The sequence below is a fragment of the Aulonocara stuartgranti genome, assembly GCF_965226115.1.
Source record: "Aulonocara stuartgranti genome assembly, chromosome: 3".
NCBI lineage: Eukaryota > Metazoa > Chordata > Actinopteri > Cichliformes > Cichlidae > Aulonocara > Aulonocara stuartgranti.
This window is the reverse complement of record NC_138941.1, coordinates 31,355,287-31,376,396: the sequence shown is the minus strand read 5'-3', so window position 1 is coordinate 31,376,396 and position 21,110 is coordinate 31,355,287. Positions and strand designations below refer to the sequence as shown.

At 40.8% G+C, this 21,110-nt stretch overlaps 1 protein-coding gene across 7 annotated transcripts in view; it reads right to left on the bottom strand.

The window, feature by feature from the left end:
- pcxb (pyruvate carboxylase b) overlaps nt 1-21,110 on the bottom strand; it is a 323,320-nt gene that overhangs the window by 215,769 nt on the left and 86,441 nt on the right. For all 7 annotated transcript variants that reach the window (XM_082527995.1, XM_082527999.1, XM_082527997.1 and 4 more), the window contains one exon: nt 8,044-8,206. In XM_082527995.1, coding sequence (XP_082384121.1) covers nt 8,044-8,206 — 163 coding nt within the window. The remainder of the gene's footprint in view (nt 1-8,043; nt 8,207-21,110) is intronic.

Here is a 21,110-nt window from a genome sequence, read left to right as displayed (position 1 = left end):
AGCCGGAGATCGACAGACAGATTGGGGCTGCAGCTGCAGTAATGCGGACGCTGCACCGGTCCGTCGTGGTGAAGAGGGAGCTGAGTGTAAAAGCGAAGCTCTCAATTTACCGGTCGATCTACGTCCCTACCCTCACCTATGGCCACGAGCTGTGGGTAGTGACCGAAAGAACGAGATCGCGGATACAAGCGGCTGGCCTCTCCCTTAGAGATAGGGTGAGAAGTTCGGCCATCCGGGAGGGGCTCAGAGTAGAGCAGCTGCTGCTCCACATCGAAAGGAGCCAGCTGAGGTGGTTCGGGCATCTGACAAGGATGCCCCCTGGGCGCCTCCTGGGTGAGGTGTTCCAGGCATGTCCCACCGGGAGGAGGCCCCGGGGCAGACCCAGGACACGCTGGAGAGATTATATCTCTCGGCTGGCCTGGGAACGCCTTGGTATTCCCCCGGATAAGCTGGAGGTGGTGGCTGGGGAGAGGGAGGTCTGGGCCTCTTTGCTTAGGCTGCTGCCCCCGCGACCCGGCCCCGGACAAAGCGGATGAGGATGGATGGAAAAAAACATGTTTTCAGTGTCATCAATTCTTCATTATCCCCAACAGCTACAATAAAAAGGCAGCAGCTCGTCTTCCTGGGCTCCTCCAGAGTGAAGACTGACGCAAAGATTGTAATTTTATGTTTCAATAATTAAATCTACAACATGTCTCAAGTCCAAATATTTTTTAGAATACACTGTGTGCATAGCAGGGGCAACAGCTTGTAGATGTGCATTCCTCTGCTGATAAACTGCACCTTTTGTTGAGCATTTAATTCGTGCTTTGTTTTCTCATCACTCCTAATGATGTCTGAGTGGTGGGAGTTATGCCTGAAAACTCATTTGTTTTGTTGCTTCTTTTATTCCTCCGAGATGTATCCACTTACTCCTCACTTCGTCGGCAGACCAATTTGCTAACAAGAATTATTCAATTTGTCTCATTGTAACATTTTAAAAAAGAACCAGATAATCACAAATGCTCTTATTGCTGGGAGGAGTTGTGTCGCTGGAAATTGAAGACTACCGAAGAACGGCAACGATTTCCAAAAAAAGAAAAAAAAAAGAAAAAAAAATCTATGCCATCGACTATCCATAACAGTCGGGATTTTCTTTGACACCTGGAATCTGGAGCAGTTGAAGTGAAAATTGGGAGACAAAGCATTTCACGATGTTCACTCATGCATATTTCCCCAATTTCAATAAGCTTTGGTCTCTGAATGAAAATAGATTTCTCCTGAATGAGCTACAGCAACCAAGTAAGAAACTTTGCTCACTGAGACTTTCTTGACTCAACACAAACACCGACGGTCTCTCAACATGTTCCATAGTTGTTTTTATCAAATCATTAAAAGGATTTGCAAACACGATCATTTCCGTGCACATTATAAGCAAATATTTGGCTTTGATGAACAAAAATTAGCAGTGAAAAATACAAATGGAAAGAGGAGAGATGAGAAAGAGGTAGGAACGCAGAGTGAGGCACACCAAATGGATGAGCAGACAATTCAGTCGAGGGTAAACTAATAAAGGAACGGGAGAAATGTCACTTTGTAAAAATACAGGCTGGTATGGGCCTATAATTACCATGGTGATGAGAGGCAAAGATGGGAAAATGCTGCATTCAATGCATGAGATACAAAAACAGGGTAAAAAAAAAAAAGAAAAGCATAAATATGATAAAAACATATTCCTCACACAGCGATTCAACAAACTCCGCCTTGCTCACACGGGAGGAATCACCCCACCCACGACCTTCAAGGTCAAACCCTTTTTCTTGGGAAATCACATCTTGTAGGACTGCATGTGTGTCTGTAGCCACAGTGCTGCTGGTTTGCCCTCCTGCAGGTCTGGTGTTCTGGTCAGGGGTCGGGGGTGTTAACAAGGGGCAATGTGAACGTGCCCCTCACTCCGTTTTCTTGCTTTATGTGTAATCCTTGTATAGTGCTATCGGAAACCAAAAGAGATGTTTCCTCTCGTGAAGGCACTGGACAGTAGATTGTAGATGTGATGATGCAAGATCACCACATCTACATACTGTATGTGTGGGAAAATCACATCCTGCTGACTAATAAGTGCATGACACGGTTTACTGCACCGAATGTGTTAGTCTCTCTGCGAGGGAACGACTTTAATCTGCGTATAAAATAATAAGGTTACCATTATCATTACCAGTAATGGTGACAAACCGCTTTTTATAGACAAATGCTGACCTCGACACTTTTTACTACCATTATGGAAAATACTGCTAGTCCTTGAGTTATGAGCGCACAGACCGCCAAGGTTACATCATTACGTGTCACTGTGGGTATTAGTTTAGCAGTTTAATCTAATTTACTCACACAGCCTTGTGATTGGTCCGTTTTTCTTTCACGCCACAAGTAGACTGCAAAGCCCTACACCAGACTTGGACTAATAACTTTCAAACTAGCTGAAATTACATTATAGCATCCTTAAGGCATCTAAAGATTATGAAGTCTCAGAAGTTTAATACAAGCTACACTGGATCCAATAAACAAGGATGCAAAAATCAGGCGTACGCATATATAGACTGCGCGATAATAACATTAACTGCACAGTATTAATAAATAGCTATGACAAACAGCCACATTTCCTTTGCTTGTTCTCTTCAACGGCAGCTTTTTCTCGAAAAACTCATCTGGGTTTTCCTGAATGCACATCTACTGGTTGGTCGGAATACAGTATTGTGCAGAAGTCTGTGCAAAGGGTTCCTTTGGACATTGACTACTTCTTCACACATGTGCAGTCCAGTCCTTGTAGCTGACCATTTTCAGTGTTTGTTTTTACTCGTTTGATAAGCTACTGACCAATGACTCATTCAAGCATGAAAGGCATCCAACTCAAGAGATTAACTAGTGTTGCACCTTAAGGCACTTTGTTACTAAAAGCCTGTCACAATGACATTTGTTTCCATTTCTTTAGCTGAATTTAGAGACAAAAGCTTAAAATAAAAGTATTCATCTATTAACTCAAAACCTGGCAAGCGGTACAGTGTTCCCTGCGAGTGGCAACCCCAGCCATCTACAGCATCTTAAGTCATTTTCATAAGAAACAAGGGGGAAAAAATCCAATAAAGACTTGACACAGGACCTGGAGAGGCATTTGGCCCTTCAGTTGATCCAGCCACTGTTCACTAAAGCCTCATCAGAAACCGTCTCAGTGGACGTGTGGCTGTCGGGAAGCCATTCTTGAGGCAGGGAAACAGGGAGAAAAGGCTGAGGGGGCCAAATTACACAAGAACTGGACTGACAATCAGTGGCAACAGGTCTGATGAGGTGCTGAAACTTTAAAATGTCAGCTTTATTGAATGAGTGTGGATTATCTGACAGAACAGAACAAAAAGGCACCCAGCATCGAAAGGGGAGCTCTGAATGTCCAACAAGCATGTAGAGCCATTCCTGAAGAATGCAGGTGGTCGTACCAAATATTGACTTTGAATTTTTGAGTTTTTGCCTTGTATTTGTTTGTGTTTCTACATGCTCAAATAAACTCACTGCATCCATTTGCCCAAGACTTTCACAGTACTGCAGGTAATGGTAGCAGGCGTCATGAGATGACCCAATGAGATACTTGCATTTTTAAAGACCCAACTCTGAGCTTCTTTCACAGTGTAATGCAGGACCACAGTTTTGAAAACATACTGTCAAAATTCCTCTTATGTTAACCACTTTTTAAAAACCCTAAATCACAAAAATAAACAAAAACAGCACATAGGAAATCGATCAACAGTCAAAACTTTTAAGCAGGAGTTCAAACTTATAACAGACCAAGTTCAGTCACCAGTTGATTACACCGCTGACTGGCGGCTCTGTTAATGGCAGGGAAGAAAATGAAAGATACCAGTGATGAAACTGCCAATAAGATCGAGCCGGTCTGTTTATGGTGTGCAGCTGAAGGTGTTTTTATGATGATAGGCAAGACAAATACACTTCCTCTAATTAGGACTCCACCTGTTTTCAAACTCAAGACTGCTCCTCGGATGAACGAGGCACACATACCGGTACACACAGGCCTGCAGACCCGTGCACAAGCATTTTTAAACACATCAAATACGCTGAGTGACACATGCAAATGTGTTCCATTAAAAGAAACAAACAAGAGAAGGATGCTGTTGGGGGGGTGGAAGTGGAGACACAGATGTGAGTAATGCTGGTTGACACGTTGAAGAGAAAAGACAAGTGATCTATGGGAGGACAGTTAAATCCTCATCTGATCGTCACATTATGACTAATGGGACAATGAATGAAGGAGGAGAAGATGAAGTAGTCTGGTATTGCTCCAGTAAGGGTTTTCTGTTCCCCTGGTTTAGTACGCCGAGCAGGACATGACAGCAGGAAGGGAGGGAGGAAGGACAGAGTGGAGGCAGAGTGAGTGAGAGGAAAAGGAAGATGTAAAATGAGTTTCTGAGTAACAGAAGGAAGGAGGTTGAATAAAATGAACACTGGGAGGAGAGGAGAACAGCAGGACTTGGCCTTGCAGAGACGAAGCTGGGAAAGACAAATGTGAGAAAAGGATTGGATAAGAGATTGTTGGTAATGTTAAAGGTTAAGGGATGTTAAAGGTGAAAGGATGAGGGAAGATTGATAGTTGGATGTAATGGATTGAGAGCAAATGTGGAAACAATGGGAAACTGGGAGAAAAGGGCACCGTTGACAAGGAGAGAGGAGGACAGAGTTAAGAGGAAAGGAAGAAATGAGCACATTGGAGCAACTCTGAAGATGGATCAGCAGATAAACGAGATGAAAAAAGGGTGATCGCTGCTCCCTTAGATCACATGTTAATCATTCAGCATACTATGAAGCAAGCTCAAACTCACCCCCACTGTTTCCCCCGCTGTGAACAACAAAACCATATTTCCACCATCTTTATTTTACTGCCGTAACGTGATTTCAGGGTTCAGTAAATAGTCTTTCATCATCCACTTATCACACTATGGGAGTAAAGGTTTTTCCACTTGTGCTTCTTAGAATCACCTTCATATCTCACAAAGCTAAACTGATCACAGCGTTTACGTGCCAAAAGACTCGCAAACACACCGAATGTGAAGAGCTTCTGAAGAAAAATAGATTAAAATACAAAATGTCATGGTGCTGCTTTAATACTCTCCGCCCTTCGCCTTCCAAAGCAGGCAGTCCATTCCTCCCAGTCATCCTGTCGACGGGGCTGCTGCCGTGCTTGCACTACGGCATCCATCACTCCTCATCCCTCGCTCACACCTTACTTTATTTCTCCCTCTATGAACCTCTCCTCTGTGCCTCCTATGCCTAAACACCATTTTACTTGCTCCAGGCTACGCTCCCCTAAAGCTAAGGCATTAGCATATTTTTCATTCTGCTTCCTCCAATGTTTTAATGGTGCATAAGCAAAGCATCTTATGGAAAATATGAACCGAGAGAAGAAGAGAAAACAGTAGTTTAGGGAAACTGTATATATTGCAGGTAGTCAACACCTTAAGGAAATTCCTATTTAAGAGCAGACATGAAATATACAAGTCAAACTTGTGAGATTTTAATATCACTCAGTGTATGCAGACCTCTGTGGTATATCCACGCTGTGCCAATTAAACACCAACCTTGCTGTGTTGCATGAAGCTGGTTAATATTGTAAAGATTTACTGAAATTCAGTTGTTTTTAAGCAAATTTAACTTCATTGTTGTTTTCCAAAAAGTCTAAAAAGGCATAATTTACTTAACTGTTATTAAAAAATGTACCAATATAATTTTTTAACTTTTTGCAATGAAAATGCAGCTGTGGTAGTTCTGGGTGCGATTTGTTTTAACATTATTTAACATATCCATTATTCCCTGGCAACACATCTATTAAATCTATTCAGGGCAGAAACTTGCCTGGGGGTGAATGTGTTGGTGCAAATATGGCACCATACTGGTGAGAAAAGTAACTAGAAGCCCCAGAAAAACTCAGTAATGACTTCATTCCTATAATAAATAAAACATTGCCTATTGATTTTGAAGTTCAGGTTCAAATCTTGCTATCTATTATCAATTTTTCCTCCCTGTTTTGTTTGCTTTAGCGCACACGCGCACAGTGAACAGCCCCAGAAAACTAAGGAACAGCACTGCAAATGTGAGCCAAGTATTTACCTTTATTTTGCATCACTTTGCTCTTCACATACAGATGAGATATAAAAATAGCCTCTGATGTGGTGCTGTTCCCTTTTTACCTCCAACATCAAATATCCCACCTTTATTTTTGCAGATTTTTATGCTGTTCTAACGTGAAGTTTTTTCTAATCCAAGTAAAGGACAGTTATTTTGGTGCTTTATGGAAGTAGTGTGTGGCTCCAGTCCTTTCCTCCTGAAACACAGCACTGCTGAAAATCCATCACCTTCTGTGCTACAACCACGTGGGTTTCAAATATTTGGAGCATCGTGTTTGAAGGGTTATCTGTATCTGATCCGACCCTGCGCAGAAGTTTCAGTGTCGTTATTTCTCAAAGACAATTACTCGACTTTCCTCGGACACCTCAAGTGAATTACAACCTATAACTTTCATCCTCGTGCCCTTCACCTTTTACTTTGTTGCTCCGCCTCCGACCAGTCACGGCCATCCAGCAATAATTTATTAAGTGCCTGGTGTCCCATTCCTCCATCTTTATTGATTGTGTTTATTTCATTCACCTTGCATGGTGGTGGTGAGGCCTCCCTCTATTGTCCATCATGCTTCCGCATTCAAAATCACAGGTAAATGGTGCAGGATGACGGGTAAAGAGACCAAAATAAACCCAATGGAGAAGGAAATTAATAAAATGGCTGAAAAGAAGAGTGAGCGCTCTATGAAGAAGGAATCTGGGTATGTGAAATATGTACATTATTGTTAAGCTGAGTGGTAGGTTGGAGGACGGTTTCTGAGAATTGCAGGGGGAAGCTGAAGAGGAAAAATATGGAGTAGAAACAAGGTGGAAAGTCCTTGAAATGGAAAGGTCACAAGCCCCTTCGTGGCCACTCTTCTCACATAATTTTCACGGTGAATAGTAATGAACGTGAGAATGCCATCTAATGAGGATGGTATTTAAAAACAGATTCGATGTTTGGTCCTGCAAGGCCAATTTAAAGGTGAGCCTGGAATATGTGCTGCTTACTATAATACAACTTAAAATTAAGAAAATTCTGAGATGGCTCCTTTAATGCGCTGATATGTCCAGGTTAAATTAACTCTGATCATTGAGCCACGTATCCCGCTAATAAACTAAAACCCCTTGGAGCCAAATGAAATGACAAATTAAATTTAAATCTATATGCAAAACAACTTCTAGTTCACCCCTTTTTAACAGAATTAATTGGTAAGACCAGGAAGTCATTGGTAATCCATTTCTTTTTAATCAAAATGTGGTGAGTACTTGTAAACCAAAAGAAATGTTTTCAACACCCCCACCTCCAGACAATGATGAACCCACTCAGTCTAACAGTTTAAATGCACCCATCAGTGAAAGCTTTCACATTTCTAGTTCCTGTCAGTAGCAGCAGCCTCACCCAGGCCGTGCTGGATGTGAATACTCCTCTCTCATTAAAACAGGAAAATCATATCACTATGGGAATAGTTCTCGTTTGGAATCACTGGCTCTATTTTCAGAAATCAAGATCACGATGCAGGTGCACGCATGGTCGGCTCCAAGGCTCTTATTGTTTGAGTATAAACTAACAAGGTTAAAATAATTTGATATGCCGCAAACACTGGCTTTTGATAGAGTGCACTCAACTCCTCTGGCAGATTTAGTGAATTTAGAGATCGCAGGATACTGGTGGAAAATGTACACGTGAAATTTTAAATATTATTCCTGCATTTTTGGCCAAAAAGAAAGAACCTTTTAACTCTTGCAGTCTTGTTCACACCATCTGAACCGCCACAAAAAAGCTTTTTGATTTTGTAAAATCAGCTGGCCTCTTTTGGCCTTTGCCACCTTCATTAGGTTTCTTAGTAGACAAATAGCTTCACTACACCAGCAAATGAACACAATGAGGGCACTTGTAGATAAAGCCTACCTCAATCCTTCCCGTGTCTGGCTGGAAGCCTCTGGATGGGTCCTCGGTTGTCACTCTACACTGGATTGCGCAGCCATTCACCCTGATCTTGTCTTGTTTGAGGCCGAGTTCTGGCAGGCTGCGGCCCTCGCACACATGGAGCTGAGCATGCACCAGGTCCACGCTGTGGCAGAGAGAGAGAGGCGATGAGGTGAATTATGGACAACCTGAGTATGGTTTGAATAGCCCTTAATTTCCCTTGATGTCACTGTGGAGAACATTTTTTCCCCACAGTTACAAGACTTATGGGAGCAGAAAGACCACTTTTCCCTTAATGTAAGATTTTTTTAGCTATTCTTGGCATAAAATTGGGGCAGAGAGGGTCTGGAGATAAAATGGGTTTAATTTCTCACTTGAGGAAATGAATCTGGAGTGTTTGACAAGCAAACAATGCATTTGATAGCCTACTACTAATTTAATGCTGCTGAAACAATAACTCCAGGACAGTGAGAGAGGGGTAAACAAGCTGGGCACAGTAAATCCAATTTAACATAATCTAACCAAGTGATAAACAGGTAACATAACTTGTGTTCATTAGAGATTATTTAGGCATACTAAGGTGCTACAAAGATGAATAGATCACTACTATTTTGATTTATTAAATTTGAATGTGTCAATCACAGATGTAGATGCTCACAGCATGTGTTTCATTCAGCTCTGTGTATTATGTTACATGTCAAACAACATCAGAAACGTAAAGTATACAAATTGTTTTACATATGCAAAACACTTTATTCACAACTCTAGAAATGCATCATCACTCAGGGGCAAGTGCAAAGAGCAGTACATTATGTAAATCTGTATTCAGTGATTATTCAATATAAGAAGGAATTTAAATGCAAGAGGGACAGAGTTTCTCCCATTTCCATGAGCTGTAACCCTTAACATCAATTTTGGCTCATCTGAATGCATTTATTTAAATGTAAAGCTCCAATGAGGTGTTCTAGGTTAAGCTTCATGACCTTGTGCAGTCAAACACACAACCAAATGTATAAAAATACTTCTTCCTGTTTATTTTAATGGGGGCACATTTTAAATGCAGCTGTGGACAGACACAGTGTGTGGGTGAGGGGAGATGTAATTCCTTACACAGCCCACCCACTGCCCAAGACAAACAACTACACAACCTCTCCAGCTTGAAGGATGAATGAGAAACATCTTGGCACACAAGCTTAGATCATGGTCACTGTTTTGGCTTTCATCTCCTTTATGTCTCATTTCTGTTGCATCCACATCCTGGCTAAACAGAAGGACGATTATGCATCAGCCTGCTGTGAAATGTGTTGGTGGAAGACACCAACTCTCTCTTGATAAGTTGGACAGGCGCCAACATCATGTCTTTGTTCCACTTTCATGAATAAGTTGGAACTTTGAAGTTAGACAGCTCCACTCAAATCTTCCAATAACAAAAGAACAAGATGAAATGAGACACACTGGGATATGCCCCCAACAGCAGTTATGGGAATTCCTCGGTTTCTCTGCATTTTATTTTATTTTTAATTAGGATACAGATTCGAAACCAGACTGAGAATACTACCAACAAAAACTGGTCACTATGTATCCACACTGTTAGCCTCTGAGGGCTATAGAGCTTTGCCCGACAGTACACAGGAACAGGGATTTTTATTCTCTCTCTTGTGTTGTGTACAATTTTATTAAGGCTAATAATTGAGATAAAACTATAATACATATAATAATTGGTGAAGACAAATTTATTTTGACAGTAACGCCTTCTGTCAGCAGTTCAACTTGCTCACTTAACATAAACACACTGACATCTGCAGAGCATTCAGATATTCATTAAAAGTAATGCAGAAGAAAAAGAAAGGAAAAAAAGAACAAACAAACCCAAAAGGACAACTATTGAAATTCTAATATACGGCTTATGAGATGGAAAATGGAAATTGTGTTCCTACTGAACTTCTTTAGTGTTATGCAAATAAATATTTCAATGACAAACGAGATGACAAAACATTTTCTCAGTTGAGAGTCAAACGCTTGGCTTTTTTTATTGCACAGATCAAGTCTGACCTAGATTTCCTTCTGTACATAATTCATCTGGAAAACATAAGGCTATTCTGATTGAGTGAAGCGCCTTGAAGGTTTATGAAATTCATTGTATACTAATTTGACTCCGACAAATTAAAGCGCCTGCAGCAACATCTGTCCCTCAGCGCAGTCATTTACAGAATAAAAGTCATTTGGATCATTAGCAAGTTACACAATGTGGCCCAACTATGCAAGAAGGGGATGAAGGTGATTTGCCTTCAGTGAAGTAAATGCCGCGCTACAGCCTAAGAGCTGTTGCTCGGCTACAATAAAAATGTGAGGACAGTAAATGCTACATGTTGTAACTTCTGGCAAAGTAGAGAACACAGGATTAACCACACTTATTAGGACTGACCTGAAACATCTGTACGGAAACAAAGTTGGATACTATAAGCAGGGACGAGAGTTTGATAGCTAAGAACTTCAGGTTAGGAATGATGCAGCTAGCTGTATAATATGTCCTGAAAGCTCCGACTCAAATAGATTACAGATCCACATTTCCACACTTTCAAATAATCTCACGGTCTGAGAATGACCTGCGGTAATAAGACTAAAGCAGGGAGTGAAAGATCAAGAAATATCCAAACGGAAATGCTGTTTGTCTAAACGTCACTATTTGATGTTTTGTGTCCTTTCTCTCTTCTCTCTTGTTTAAGAATCTCATAACCATCTTTACTATAATATACATGCTACATATATAATGCAGGACTCATTTGCAAGCCTAGGACATAAAATCAGGTTGAATATATACTTTGTAACTGGAAAAAATATGGGTTATGGGTATGCATAATTAATAAATGGATTATTAATATTCCTCAATCTCATCGTTTGTGCTTTATGGTTCAATGCGAGAAATATAATCTGGAAGTTCTATGTACAGTAATGTTCTGTACCTATATACACAACTAAAAGTATGCGGAGCCCAGAAATTGCAGCATCAACAAAATTATAAAGTTTAAAAATTAACCTGCTACTTAAGCAGCCCGGTTACACACTCTGCAGCCCGTCGCAGCTCTCTGCTTCTACACCTGATACTTTAGCGTAGCCTCAGATTACACCGACACACTTCATGGCTAAAGTAAGGTAACAGCCACTAAAAGCATTTACTTTTCTGACACTGCAGCTACTCCCCCCTCTATGGAAGCCCGTTTCCGCCACAAAAAAAAGAAAAAAGGATCCATAACTGGAAATTTCGAGTTAGTTTCTCAAAATTTCGAGTTAGTTTCTCAAAATTTCGAGTTAGTTTCTCAAAATTTCGAGTTAATATGTTTAAATTTTGAGAAACTAACTCGAAATTTCGATTTATTAACTCAAAATTTTGAGAAAAGCAACTCGAAATTTCGAGTTAGCGCTGCCAATCAGTAATCTACGTGAATGACGTCATTTCCATGTTACCCGGAAGCTGAAGCCCTCAGCTACAAATGCTACAGCTAAGCTACCGGTATTACAGCCAGTCGTGAATGCACAGATTGCTGAGTGTTTTCAGCATGGCTTCACAAATGATGAAATCCCTGTGTTATTAGCTGAATCACATGATGTTACTATCAGCAAACGTACTCGCGAAAGCGCCAATTTGTTGGGATCCGTTTTTGAGTGCGCGTTTCTCTGCGCCATATGCTTCCGGGTAACAAGAAAGCGACCTCATTCGCGTATATTTTTGATTGGCAGAGCTAACTCAAAATTTTGAGAAAAGTAACTCAAAATTGTGAGTTATATTTCTTGAAATTTCGAGTTACTTTTCTCGAAATTTCGAGTTAATAAGTCAAAATTTTGAGAAAATAACTCGAAATTTCGAGTTATGGATACTAGCTGTTTTGTTTTTATTTAGTGGCGGAAACGGGCTTCCATACCCCTCCCCTCACATACACACTTTAAAAGTTACTCACACTAGTACAGTTGAGGTATTTGAGCGAAGCCCAGGAGATGCTGCTGTTCGTCCTCGGAGCACGACTTCACTACGGTGCTAATCTTTTTTTAAACTAATTGACAATGAATGTATCATGTAAAATAAATATTTTAAAGTTCTACAAATTTATCTGTCAAACAAAAGTCTGATACTTTGACAGCGCAAAATTCAGACAGTTTCTCTTTAATGTGACGTGTGTATTATGTGTTGCACTAATGCAGCTGTGCCAAGGATAGCTGCCACTGCCTTTTCACACATCTACTCATTTTTACTACATTCGGCTTAGTAAGACTGCAAACTTTGCCAAAAAGTGACCAGATCCATTTACCCATGGCCAACATGTAATTTTATAAAAGTCTGCCAATTTAAAAAAGAAAAAAAAGAAAGAAAGAAAGAAAAAAAACACAAGTGGTTGACCTCTACGCCCTCTTTTCTGCATATTGTGTGTGCACTCTCCAATGCAAGTACTCTTCATGCACCGAGCACAGCAGGCAGGCTACAAATAGCAGTTTAATTATATTTCGCCTAGAGCCCACCAAACTAGGTACTCCTGAGTTGCAGCACTACCCTGCGGTTTGTTCTTTGTCAATTAGATGGTGGAAATTTGATTAAATTATTTCGTTTCAAGTAAGCACAACAAACTGAAAATGATGACAAGGTTCAGACTCGAACCCACCACAGTACAACAACTTTAGACTGCATTCAGACATTATTCACCACCTGCCTTAAGGCACTTGTCAATTGTTTTTAGGTGTAGTACAGCATATTCCCCAGTTTAGCAAATGATTACAACAAATGCAATGCAATACAAAGCTGCCTGCTCTTTTCTTTTATACACTAAGCCAACGAGAGGGAACGAACTCTACCTTGAGCAAACTTTGTAGCTGTAGAAATGCAAGTCCTTTCCACCTTTATTAATGACAACAAACTATCTGTGTACGTGGTACATTTTTGCATCTAAAAACATGAATATTTTCACAGATTTTTACTAAATGGTTATTTGTACTCAACTCTTTCAATAATTCTGGAGTACGGATTATTCTGACTTCAAGGCCATACCTTCAATACATCCAATATTTTTTGTCCTGAAAACACCAAGAATGTATAAATCCTTCAACATACCCAGTCCAATATTGGATCTGTTCTGCTCCGTTTCAGCTGACAAGTTTATTTATCATCCCTGCCAGAATTGCCTTTTGTTTTTTTTTTTAAATGCTGTCAGAACCCAAATGCCAAATACATTACTTGGCCTTTACTTCTACGATTGTGCAACAACCTCACTTAAGGCTACTTAAGTTGCCTGTAAACACTTAGACCAACTCTGAAACACCAGTCTACTAGAGATATAAATAAGACACACACTTTATCAACTATGGAACAACATAAAGGTTCAATCATAGGGCATTTCCAGCATTAGCTGGATTCATTAATGACTGCTACTATCACAAAGTGCAAGTCAGATTTCAGTATAACAAAAGCTTTTTTGGGGACCAGCAGCATAAACCGTGTTTCACCAGGACAAAGACACCCAAGAAATATCTGAAGTATGGAGGTCTGTCTTCATACCGTGTTATATTTCAGCTTTGATGGCTAAACGCACATTTTCTTGTGGAATCTAAGCATTGACTTTTAAAGAGTCACTGGCCTTATGTTTGGAAGGAAAAGTCCTGATAGCCAAATCCGCATTCTACACTCCGGCGTTAAAGCTCTACATTAAAGACACCAAGACAAATCGGCTCTTGCAGTCTTCGCAAAAAGTCTAAACTCCAATTGAACTTACCATGTCTCCCTCCGAGAAACTTCAAAGATGAGGTAAACCCTTTCATCTGAAGTCGAGGTCAAGACTGTGCGCATATTGTTTATCCAAGCTAGCTCACGTCTTATCAGTCCAACACACTCAACCTGAGAGGATTTAGCTGCAGCCTAACAAGACATCACCGTTAACCGAGTCGACTTTAACGTCTTTTTATCTAAACGTCATGTTTGATGGAGTAAAATATTCTCAAAGACAATGGAGCCAGTTCCTTTCCTCAAGATATCCTGCACTGGAAATGCTGAATCAGTGCAGTATGGCCATGTACATCTTATAAAAGGGTTCAGGAAACTTTTAGATTATGTACTAACAAATCCCAATTATTTAGTTTAACCTGTTTTCATGACACATGACTAAATTAATTTGCCTGGTACTTTGGATCTAGAGCCTTTAACAAGCCATAGCTGTAGGCTAATATATACCTGATATACTGTGGAATTTTCCATTCCTATTGTGTACAAGTCCTCTGTTGTCAGACACCGTTGGCTCCTACGAATCTAGAACCCATCTGATCCCATATTTTCCTTCTGGCCTCCTACTGTAGTTAAAGGTAATTATACAGAGATCAATGGCAGCAATCTTTTCACAGTAAGAAAGTAGACATAGGACTCATTTCCTATCTTCAATTTCAAGTTTAAGGTGGTAGAAAGAGGAAGAGAAAGACCGTAACGAAGGACCAGTTTTTATGCATGCACCCCTTTGTGCCAAAGAAGGCACAAAGTAGCGCTAACGGGTCCTACATGCCACTACTAGTGTTACACCACAACTACATGCATCTGGCTGCTTTGCCATTTGTTTTGTTACATTTGTTCCCGTGAAACTCATCCTAAATATCATCCTAAAATTACTGCAGGTCATCTCCAGAGTCAAGAGTACAATGAAGGTTTCATTAAAATGTAATTCTATTAAAATGAATCATCACGTCTGCTCTGAGTTACGCTCTGTTACAGTGCCAAGGTGCAGCGAGATCATAGAGGATGTATAATGTACTGACCTGTGACAGACAAACCCACTTCTCCCCATTAAATTCTTAAATATGTTCATAATCTATATGGACATTGCCAGCATATGATTATTTTTCTGCCTTTCCCTTTTGTTATTATGGACACACTCATATTACTTACCTTTACCAAACACATTCCTACATCATCACATTGCACGTGGAAAGTACATTAGCCTCATTCTTGTACCTGAGAGCACGGCATCGAGCTGCAAGCGCGGAGAACTTCGTCTCAATCTGTCACATGTGCACGCGCGCACACAGAGGCCATGAAGGCTGAGTACTAATTGCATATCATTTTCAGTCGCTTCACTCAGAGCTCGTTAGCAGGGGAGAAGGGGGTGGCTGTGCGCCCGGAAATAAAAGTGGAAGATAGAAAGAATATAGTATAGCGAGAGGATGAAGCAGTTTGTTGTGGCCATAGGAGACCAGAAAACGGGGAAGGAGCAATACAAGGAAGGCAAAGAAAATGCACAACTTCACTCTGAAGAACCATACGGATGGAAGAAATTAAAAACCAGACAAGATGACAGCTATATTTCTAATGTTTAAGGCAGGAGGGTGAGAAATGAAGCGAGTGGAAGGAGAAAGAGTGGGAGTATGGTAAAGGATAAAAAGCTGGATACTAAGACTGAAAGAACGAGTGGGAAAAGTGGGAGTGTGGAAAAGATTGGATTTGGCCTTGCTCAAAAGAAAAGGAATGAAGGCAAAGAGGAGGTGGAAGGACGTGAAGGTGGCAGAGGGAGTACGGGGGGGGGGGCAGTTGGGACTGGAGAGGGAAGGAAGGATAGAGGGATAAGATGGATAAATTAGAGTGTGGAACGAGTGGGATAAGAAGGAGGATGTCCATGTCGAATTGAGAAGGGAGCGAGGGAGTGAGTAAAATGGAATGACTCAGGGTGAGGGATAGATAATGGTAAAACAGGGAAGGAGATAAGACAGGGAGGAAAAGAGGAGGTGGCAGTGCATAAGGCAGGAAAGCTTTAATAAAGAATTTGTTGCAAAATCAAAGCATGGCAGAAAAATAAGAAACGAGCTTAAATTATTTGACTTTCAGGTAAATATACATTAGTTTTCCAGCCGAGTGTAAGAGGAAAGGATTTATATCATCGTAATGTCTGTTTGCTCAGCAGCCCTTACATCCAACGTACATACCTAGCAACAAGGAGAAACGGCTAGTCTGGTCATATGAAACTTACATGCTCCCACTGGCACAGATTATAAACAACAACAAAATAAACTACCACAGCTATGCAGATGACACACAAATATATATCACAATGTCACCAGGAGACCGAGGCCCTGTACAGGCTCTTGGTAAATGCATTGAGGAAATCAATGACTGGTTGTGCCACAATTTTCTCCAGCTAAACAAAAACAAAACTGAGGTAATAGTCTTTGGCGCCAAAGAAAAACGATTACAGGTCACCAGAGAACTTCAATCTATACATCTAAAAACCACAAACCAGGCGAGAAATTTGGGTGTAGTGATGGATGCAGACCTAAACTTAGAAAAACACATTAAGACAATAACAAAGTCAGCTTACTATCACCTCAAGAATATATCAAGGATAAAAGATCTGATGTCTCAACAGGACCTGGAAAAACTAGTCCATGCATTCATCTTTAGTAGGCTTGATTACTGTAACAGCATCTTTACAGGTCTACCTAAAAAAATCAGTCAGACAACTACAGCTCATTCAGAACTCTGCTGCTCGAGTCCTCACTAAGACCAAAAAAGTGGACCACATCAGTCCAGCTCTGAGGTCTTTACACTGGCTGCCTGTCCGTCAGAGGATAGACTTTAAAGTTCTGATGCTGGCCTATAAAGCTCTGAATGGTTTAGGACCAAAATACATCAATGACCTCCTGACCCAGTATGAACCATCCAGATCCCTCAGGTCATCTGGATCCGGTCTTTTATCAGTTCCCAGAGTCAGAACCAGACACGGAGAAGCTGCATTCAGCTTTTATGCTCCTTATATCTGGAACAAACTCCCAGAAAGCCTCAGATCAGCTGAAACACTCAGTTTATTTAAATCCAGGTTGAAGACTCACCTGTTCTCAGCTGCATTTGAATAAAGCACCAAATCCACACTTTTAAGCTTAAATTTCAAAACTAACATTTTAACTACTGATTTTATCTATTGTTCTGATTTTATGTGTTTTGATTTTATATACTGTTTTGTTTGTTTGTTTGTTTGTTAATTAGTTTGTTTGCTTGCTTGCTTTAATCAATTTTAAATCATGCTTTTTATTTGTTTTTGTTTCTAATGTCTCTGTAAAGCACTTTGAATCACCTTGTTGTTGAATTGTGCTATACAAATAAATTTGCCTTGCCTTACACTAACTAAACAAACATAGCATTTAAATTAGCTTTGGGGAGCTCTTTGGCAGATTTGGGATCAACCAAGCTAGCTGTTTCTTTATGCTCGTCTCTGAGCTACAGTTACACACATAACAGATAAATGGCAGCAATCTATTCACAGTAAGAAAGGAAATGAGTCCTATTATCTACTGCAACCCAGTGTTAAAAACGGGATTAAAAGCATAAATATTAAAACTCTTGATTAAAATACTCATTTCATAATGGGAATAAATATTGATAAAAGCATTTAAATATAATAAATACTGATAAAAAGCATGTAAACATAAGATTAACTAATATGTGGATAAAAAAGGTGCGGAGTGTTTTCGTTAGATCCACTGAGCAACCAATCATTGGCTGGTCTGAATCTGTGTGCGCTGCTCAGACACCTGTGTGCGCCTTCGCGTAGCAGTCAGATACGCATAGACAGAGACGGTGAAAGATCCGTTACCCGTGCGGTGAAGCAGCTAACTGGATAGTAAAAGTCCTTTTTCAGTGAAATAATGATAGTGTATTCCGAAGGCCGTGAGCCAACGTGAGCACTGTGAAGCCCCGTGTAGCATTTGTTGCTTCACGTGGTCAGGTTTTTTCCCTTTGCTTATTTGGATTGGATTGGTTTTGAGGACCTGAGAAGAATCGAGGATCCGTTTTCCAGTACTGGATGGCGAGCCCAGCCCAAAGAGCCGGATGAACTGGTAGATTTATAACCCGACTGGTTACAAACACACAGACTGACTGTTGAACACTGACAGACTGAAATTGACTTTTAAAGGACACAAAAGACAATATATCCTTGGTAGGGATGGGTATCGAAACCCGGTTCTTGTTGAGAACCGGTTCCCACTGTTTCAATTCCTTGGAATTGTTTGCCATTTTTGCAAACAACTCCCTTATCGATTCCAGTCGCCCCGAATGACGTCACCACGTTGCGGAGCGTCATTTACCTGGCAGGAAACACGGCGCCTAAGCAGCTCAAACGCTCAAAAGTTTGGTTATACTTTACGAGAACGGATGACAACAGGGCAACTTGCAATACTTGCAAAGTAGATATTTCATTTAAGGGAGGAAACACTACGAATATGCAAAAGCATTTGCTCACAAAACACGTGATAACCTTAAATGAAGTTTTTAATTCCGCTCCGGACTCGTGAATCTCAACCCAGCAGCAGCGGTAACGTTTGCACGTCCTCTCCCGTTAATGCGGCAGGTAAATAATCAACTAACAGTGCATATTATGTTAGCGCGATCTGCCTTATTACAAAACCTGCCATTACTGTGCATTTAGGCGACCATGATGAGAGAGACAGACAGAGTCTGGCTCAGATGCTGGCAGTTCTCGCTGCAGTCTACCGGTAGCGTCTCCTTTCAGGCCAGGATAGTCACTGCTCGGTGACATTCGTCTAAGTTTGTGGTCAAAGGCTTGCACCCATTTGCCACAGCAGATGCCCCTGATTTTCGGTAAGTGAATGTGTTCGATTGTAGGCAGGGACATTACTGGATATTCTTGTGTAATTGCTACAGAATAATTTATGTTATACTTGGTTATTGCTACAGAAGAATATTTATTTTACTATTTTACATTTACAATTTTTTTCCCCGGGGACCCTGCGACACCCCATTGAAGAGCCGTAGGCTGTGGATCTCTTAAGATCTCACTGTTGGGTTTGTAAGGCCATGTTACTCCTAAATTTCTATCTTGTTCAAAGAGAAGATATAAAACAAAGTTCTAAGCTAATCGACTTTAGTGTTCTCCTTTTTTAAAAAGAATCTAAAGAATCGAATCGTTAAACAGAACCGACATCGTGAAAATCTTATCAATACCCATCCCTAATCCTTGGCTCAACTATTTGTGGGTTTATTTTATTTACAAGAACGCGCTCCACTTTTGGTTAACTGTGCACAATCTACTAAACTTTGATAACTGTTAATAAAGGCTTTTTTGTTGTTCACACCTATTGTGTGCGAGCCCTGTTGTCAGACAACGTTGGCGCCTACAATCTAGAACCTGTGATCTGGCCCATATTTCCCTTGTGTTCTTGTATTGTTGTTAAAGGTAACTGCACTGCCTATACTACATACCAAGAAGGCGGGGTGGGGTACACAACTTGGACAGGTCACCAATCTGTCACAGGGCTATACAGACACACAACCATTCATACTCATTTATGCCTGGTGCCAATTCAAAAATCACCAATTGACTTAACCCCACTAAATCTGTCTTTGACCTGTTGGAGGAAGCCGGAGTACCCGGAGACAATCCACAAACACTCCACAGAACGATGGTTGATTTGACCACATTGTCTTCTTGCTGTGTCTTAGCAGTGCCAACCACTGCGTCACTATCCTGCCATTTTTATAGAACATATTTTAGATGTAATTTTCTGCTTCCATCTTCTGTCCTGTTCTTTTATCCTCTTGTCTTTTGCCCCTTCCCTTCCCACATGTGGCCACATGCAAAACATTTGCCCCTTTTGAAGCAAACATTGCCAAACTGAGCTTTTGTCCACACCATTTCAGGGTGTACTCACATGTTTCCTAGGCATATCTGTTCATGTTCACACAAACCACGTCTCCGGTAAATTCATTTTTCAAGATGGCTTCAGGGCAAGCGGTTAAAAAACACGCAAATCAAGAAAAATATTTCTCATTTCAGGAAAACTAATACAGACTCTTGACTACTAAATGTGCATACATTGTCAACACACACACACCTCAACTCATGTCTAAATGACTGGGGAAAAAATCTGTAAAATTCTTCCAAGTGGGGCCTGCAGGAATAAAAATGTTGAAAAACAGTGTAACAGATAAAGTGTTAGCAATGGATGGCAGGGGAATAGACCGAGGGATAAACATAAACAAAGGAAACAAGAGAAATCAGGAGGGGAAAAGACGAATAGGACGTGAAAGAAAAGGAGATCCACAGAGAGAAAGATGAGGACAAAGAGAGAAAAGTATGAAGGACTGATGGAAGGGACAATAAAGATGAGGTAAATGGAGCGAGAGAGAATATCAAAGAAAAGCAAACAAGAGCAAGAGACAGAAAAGGAGGGAAATAAAGCCACCAAGCCTCCCATCTTGGTTTGTATGATTTTCATTAGACATTTTTAGACGGCAAACAAGAAAAGAACACGGAGCTCGAGTACAGGAGGTGAGAAATGGACAGACAGGAGCAATGAGGAGATGAGGGGGATCAAGAAATGAGGAATTTGAATCCTGTGGTGGGAGGATGCAGTTTTGGCATTAATTTGACTGGCAGTTTTTTGAAAGAAAATGACCAGTTCAAATGCAATCAACATGGCTGGACACGGAAGAGGGAGGAAATATTGCACAATAATGCAGGAAGAGGAAAAATGAGGAGGGGAGAGACTGAAAAAAAGAAAGATGTAGTTTGTGGAGCAGGATAAGGCAAGGAGTCAAAATATGGACAAACATGCTGCTATGGCATACACCCGCACATAAAATACACCCAGACTGATTAGATACACCACCACCCCCTCCCCCCCTTCTCAAGTCTCACTATGAGCCTATTAATTAATTCCTGCTTTCCTTGTTATGAAGCAGATGGAAGTGTGAGGAGGGGAATGCAAACTAACTAGTGTCCAGAAGGCAGCGAGGAGCAAGAGGAGAAAAGCCAAAAGGAGAGAGAGGAGGGGGGGAGGGAGAAACAGAAGGGACAAAGGGAGAAACTGCAAACACAGGACAGGCACAGGGAGAAACAAATACACAAAAGTGCCAACAAAACATTTTTAAAAAGCATTTTTCAGACAGTCTACAATATGGTCTTCAACCATCTACCTATGACACTAGCTTCTTCCATTCAATCACCAGAGCAGCACAATAGCGTCATCACAGGTGTAACAATAAGACATCGGCTACTTTCACCAAAACTCAG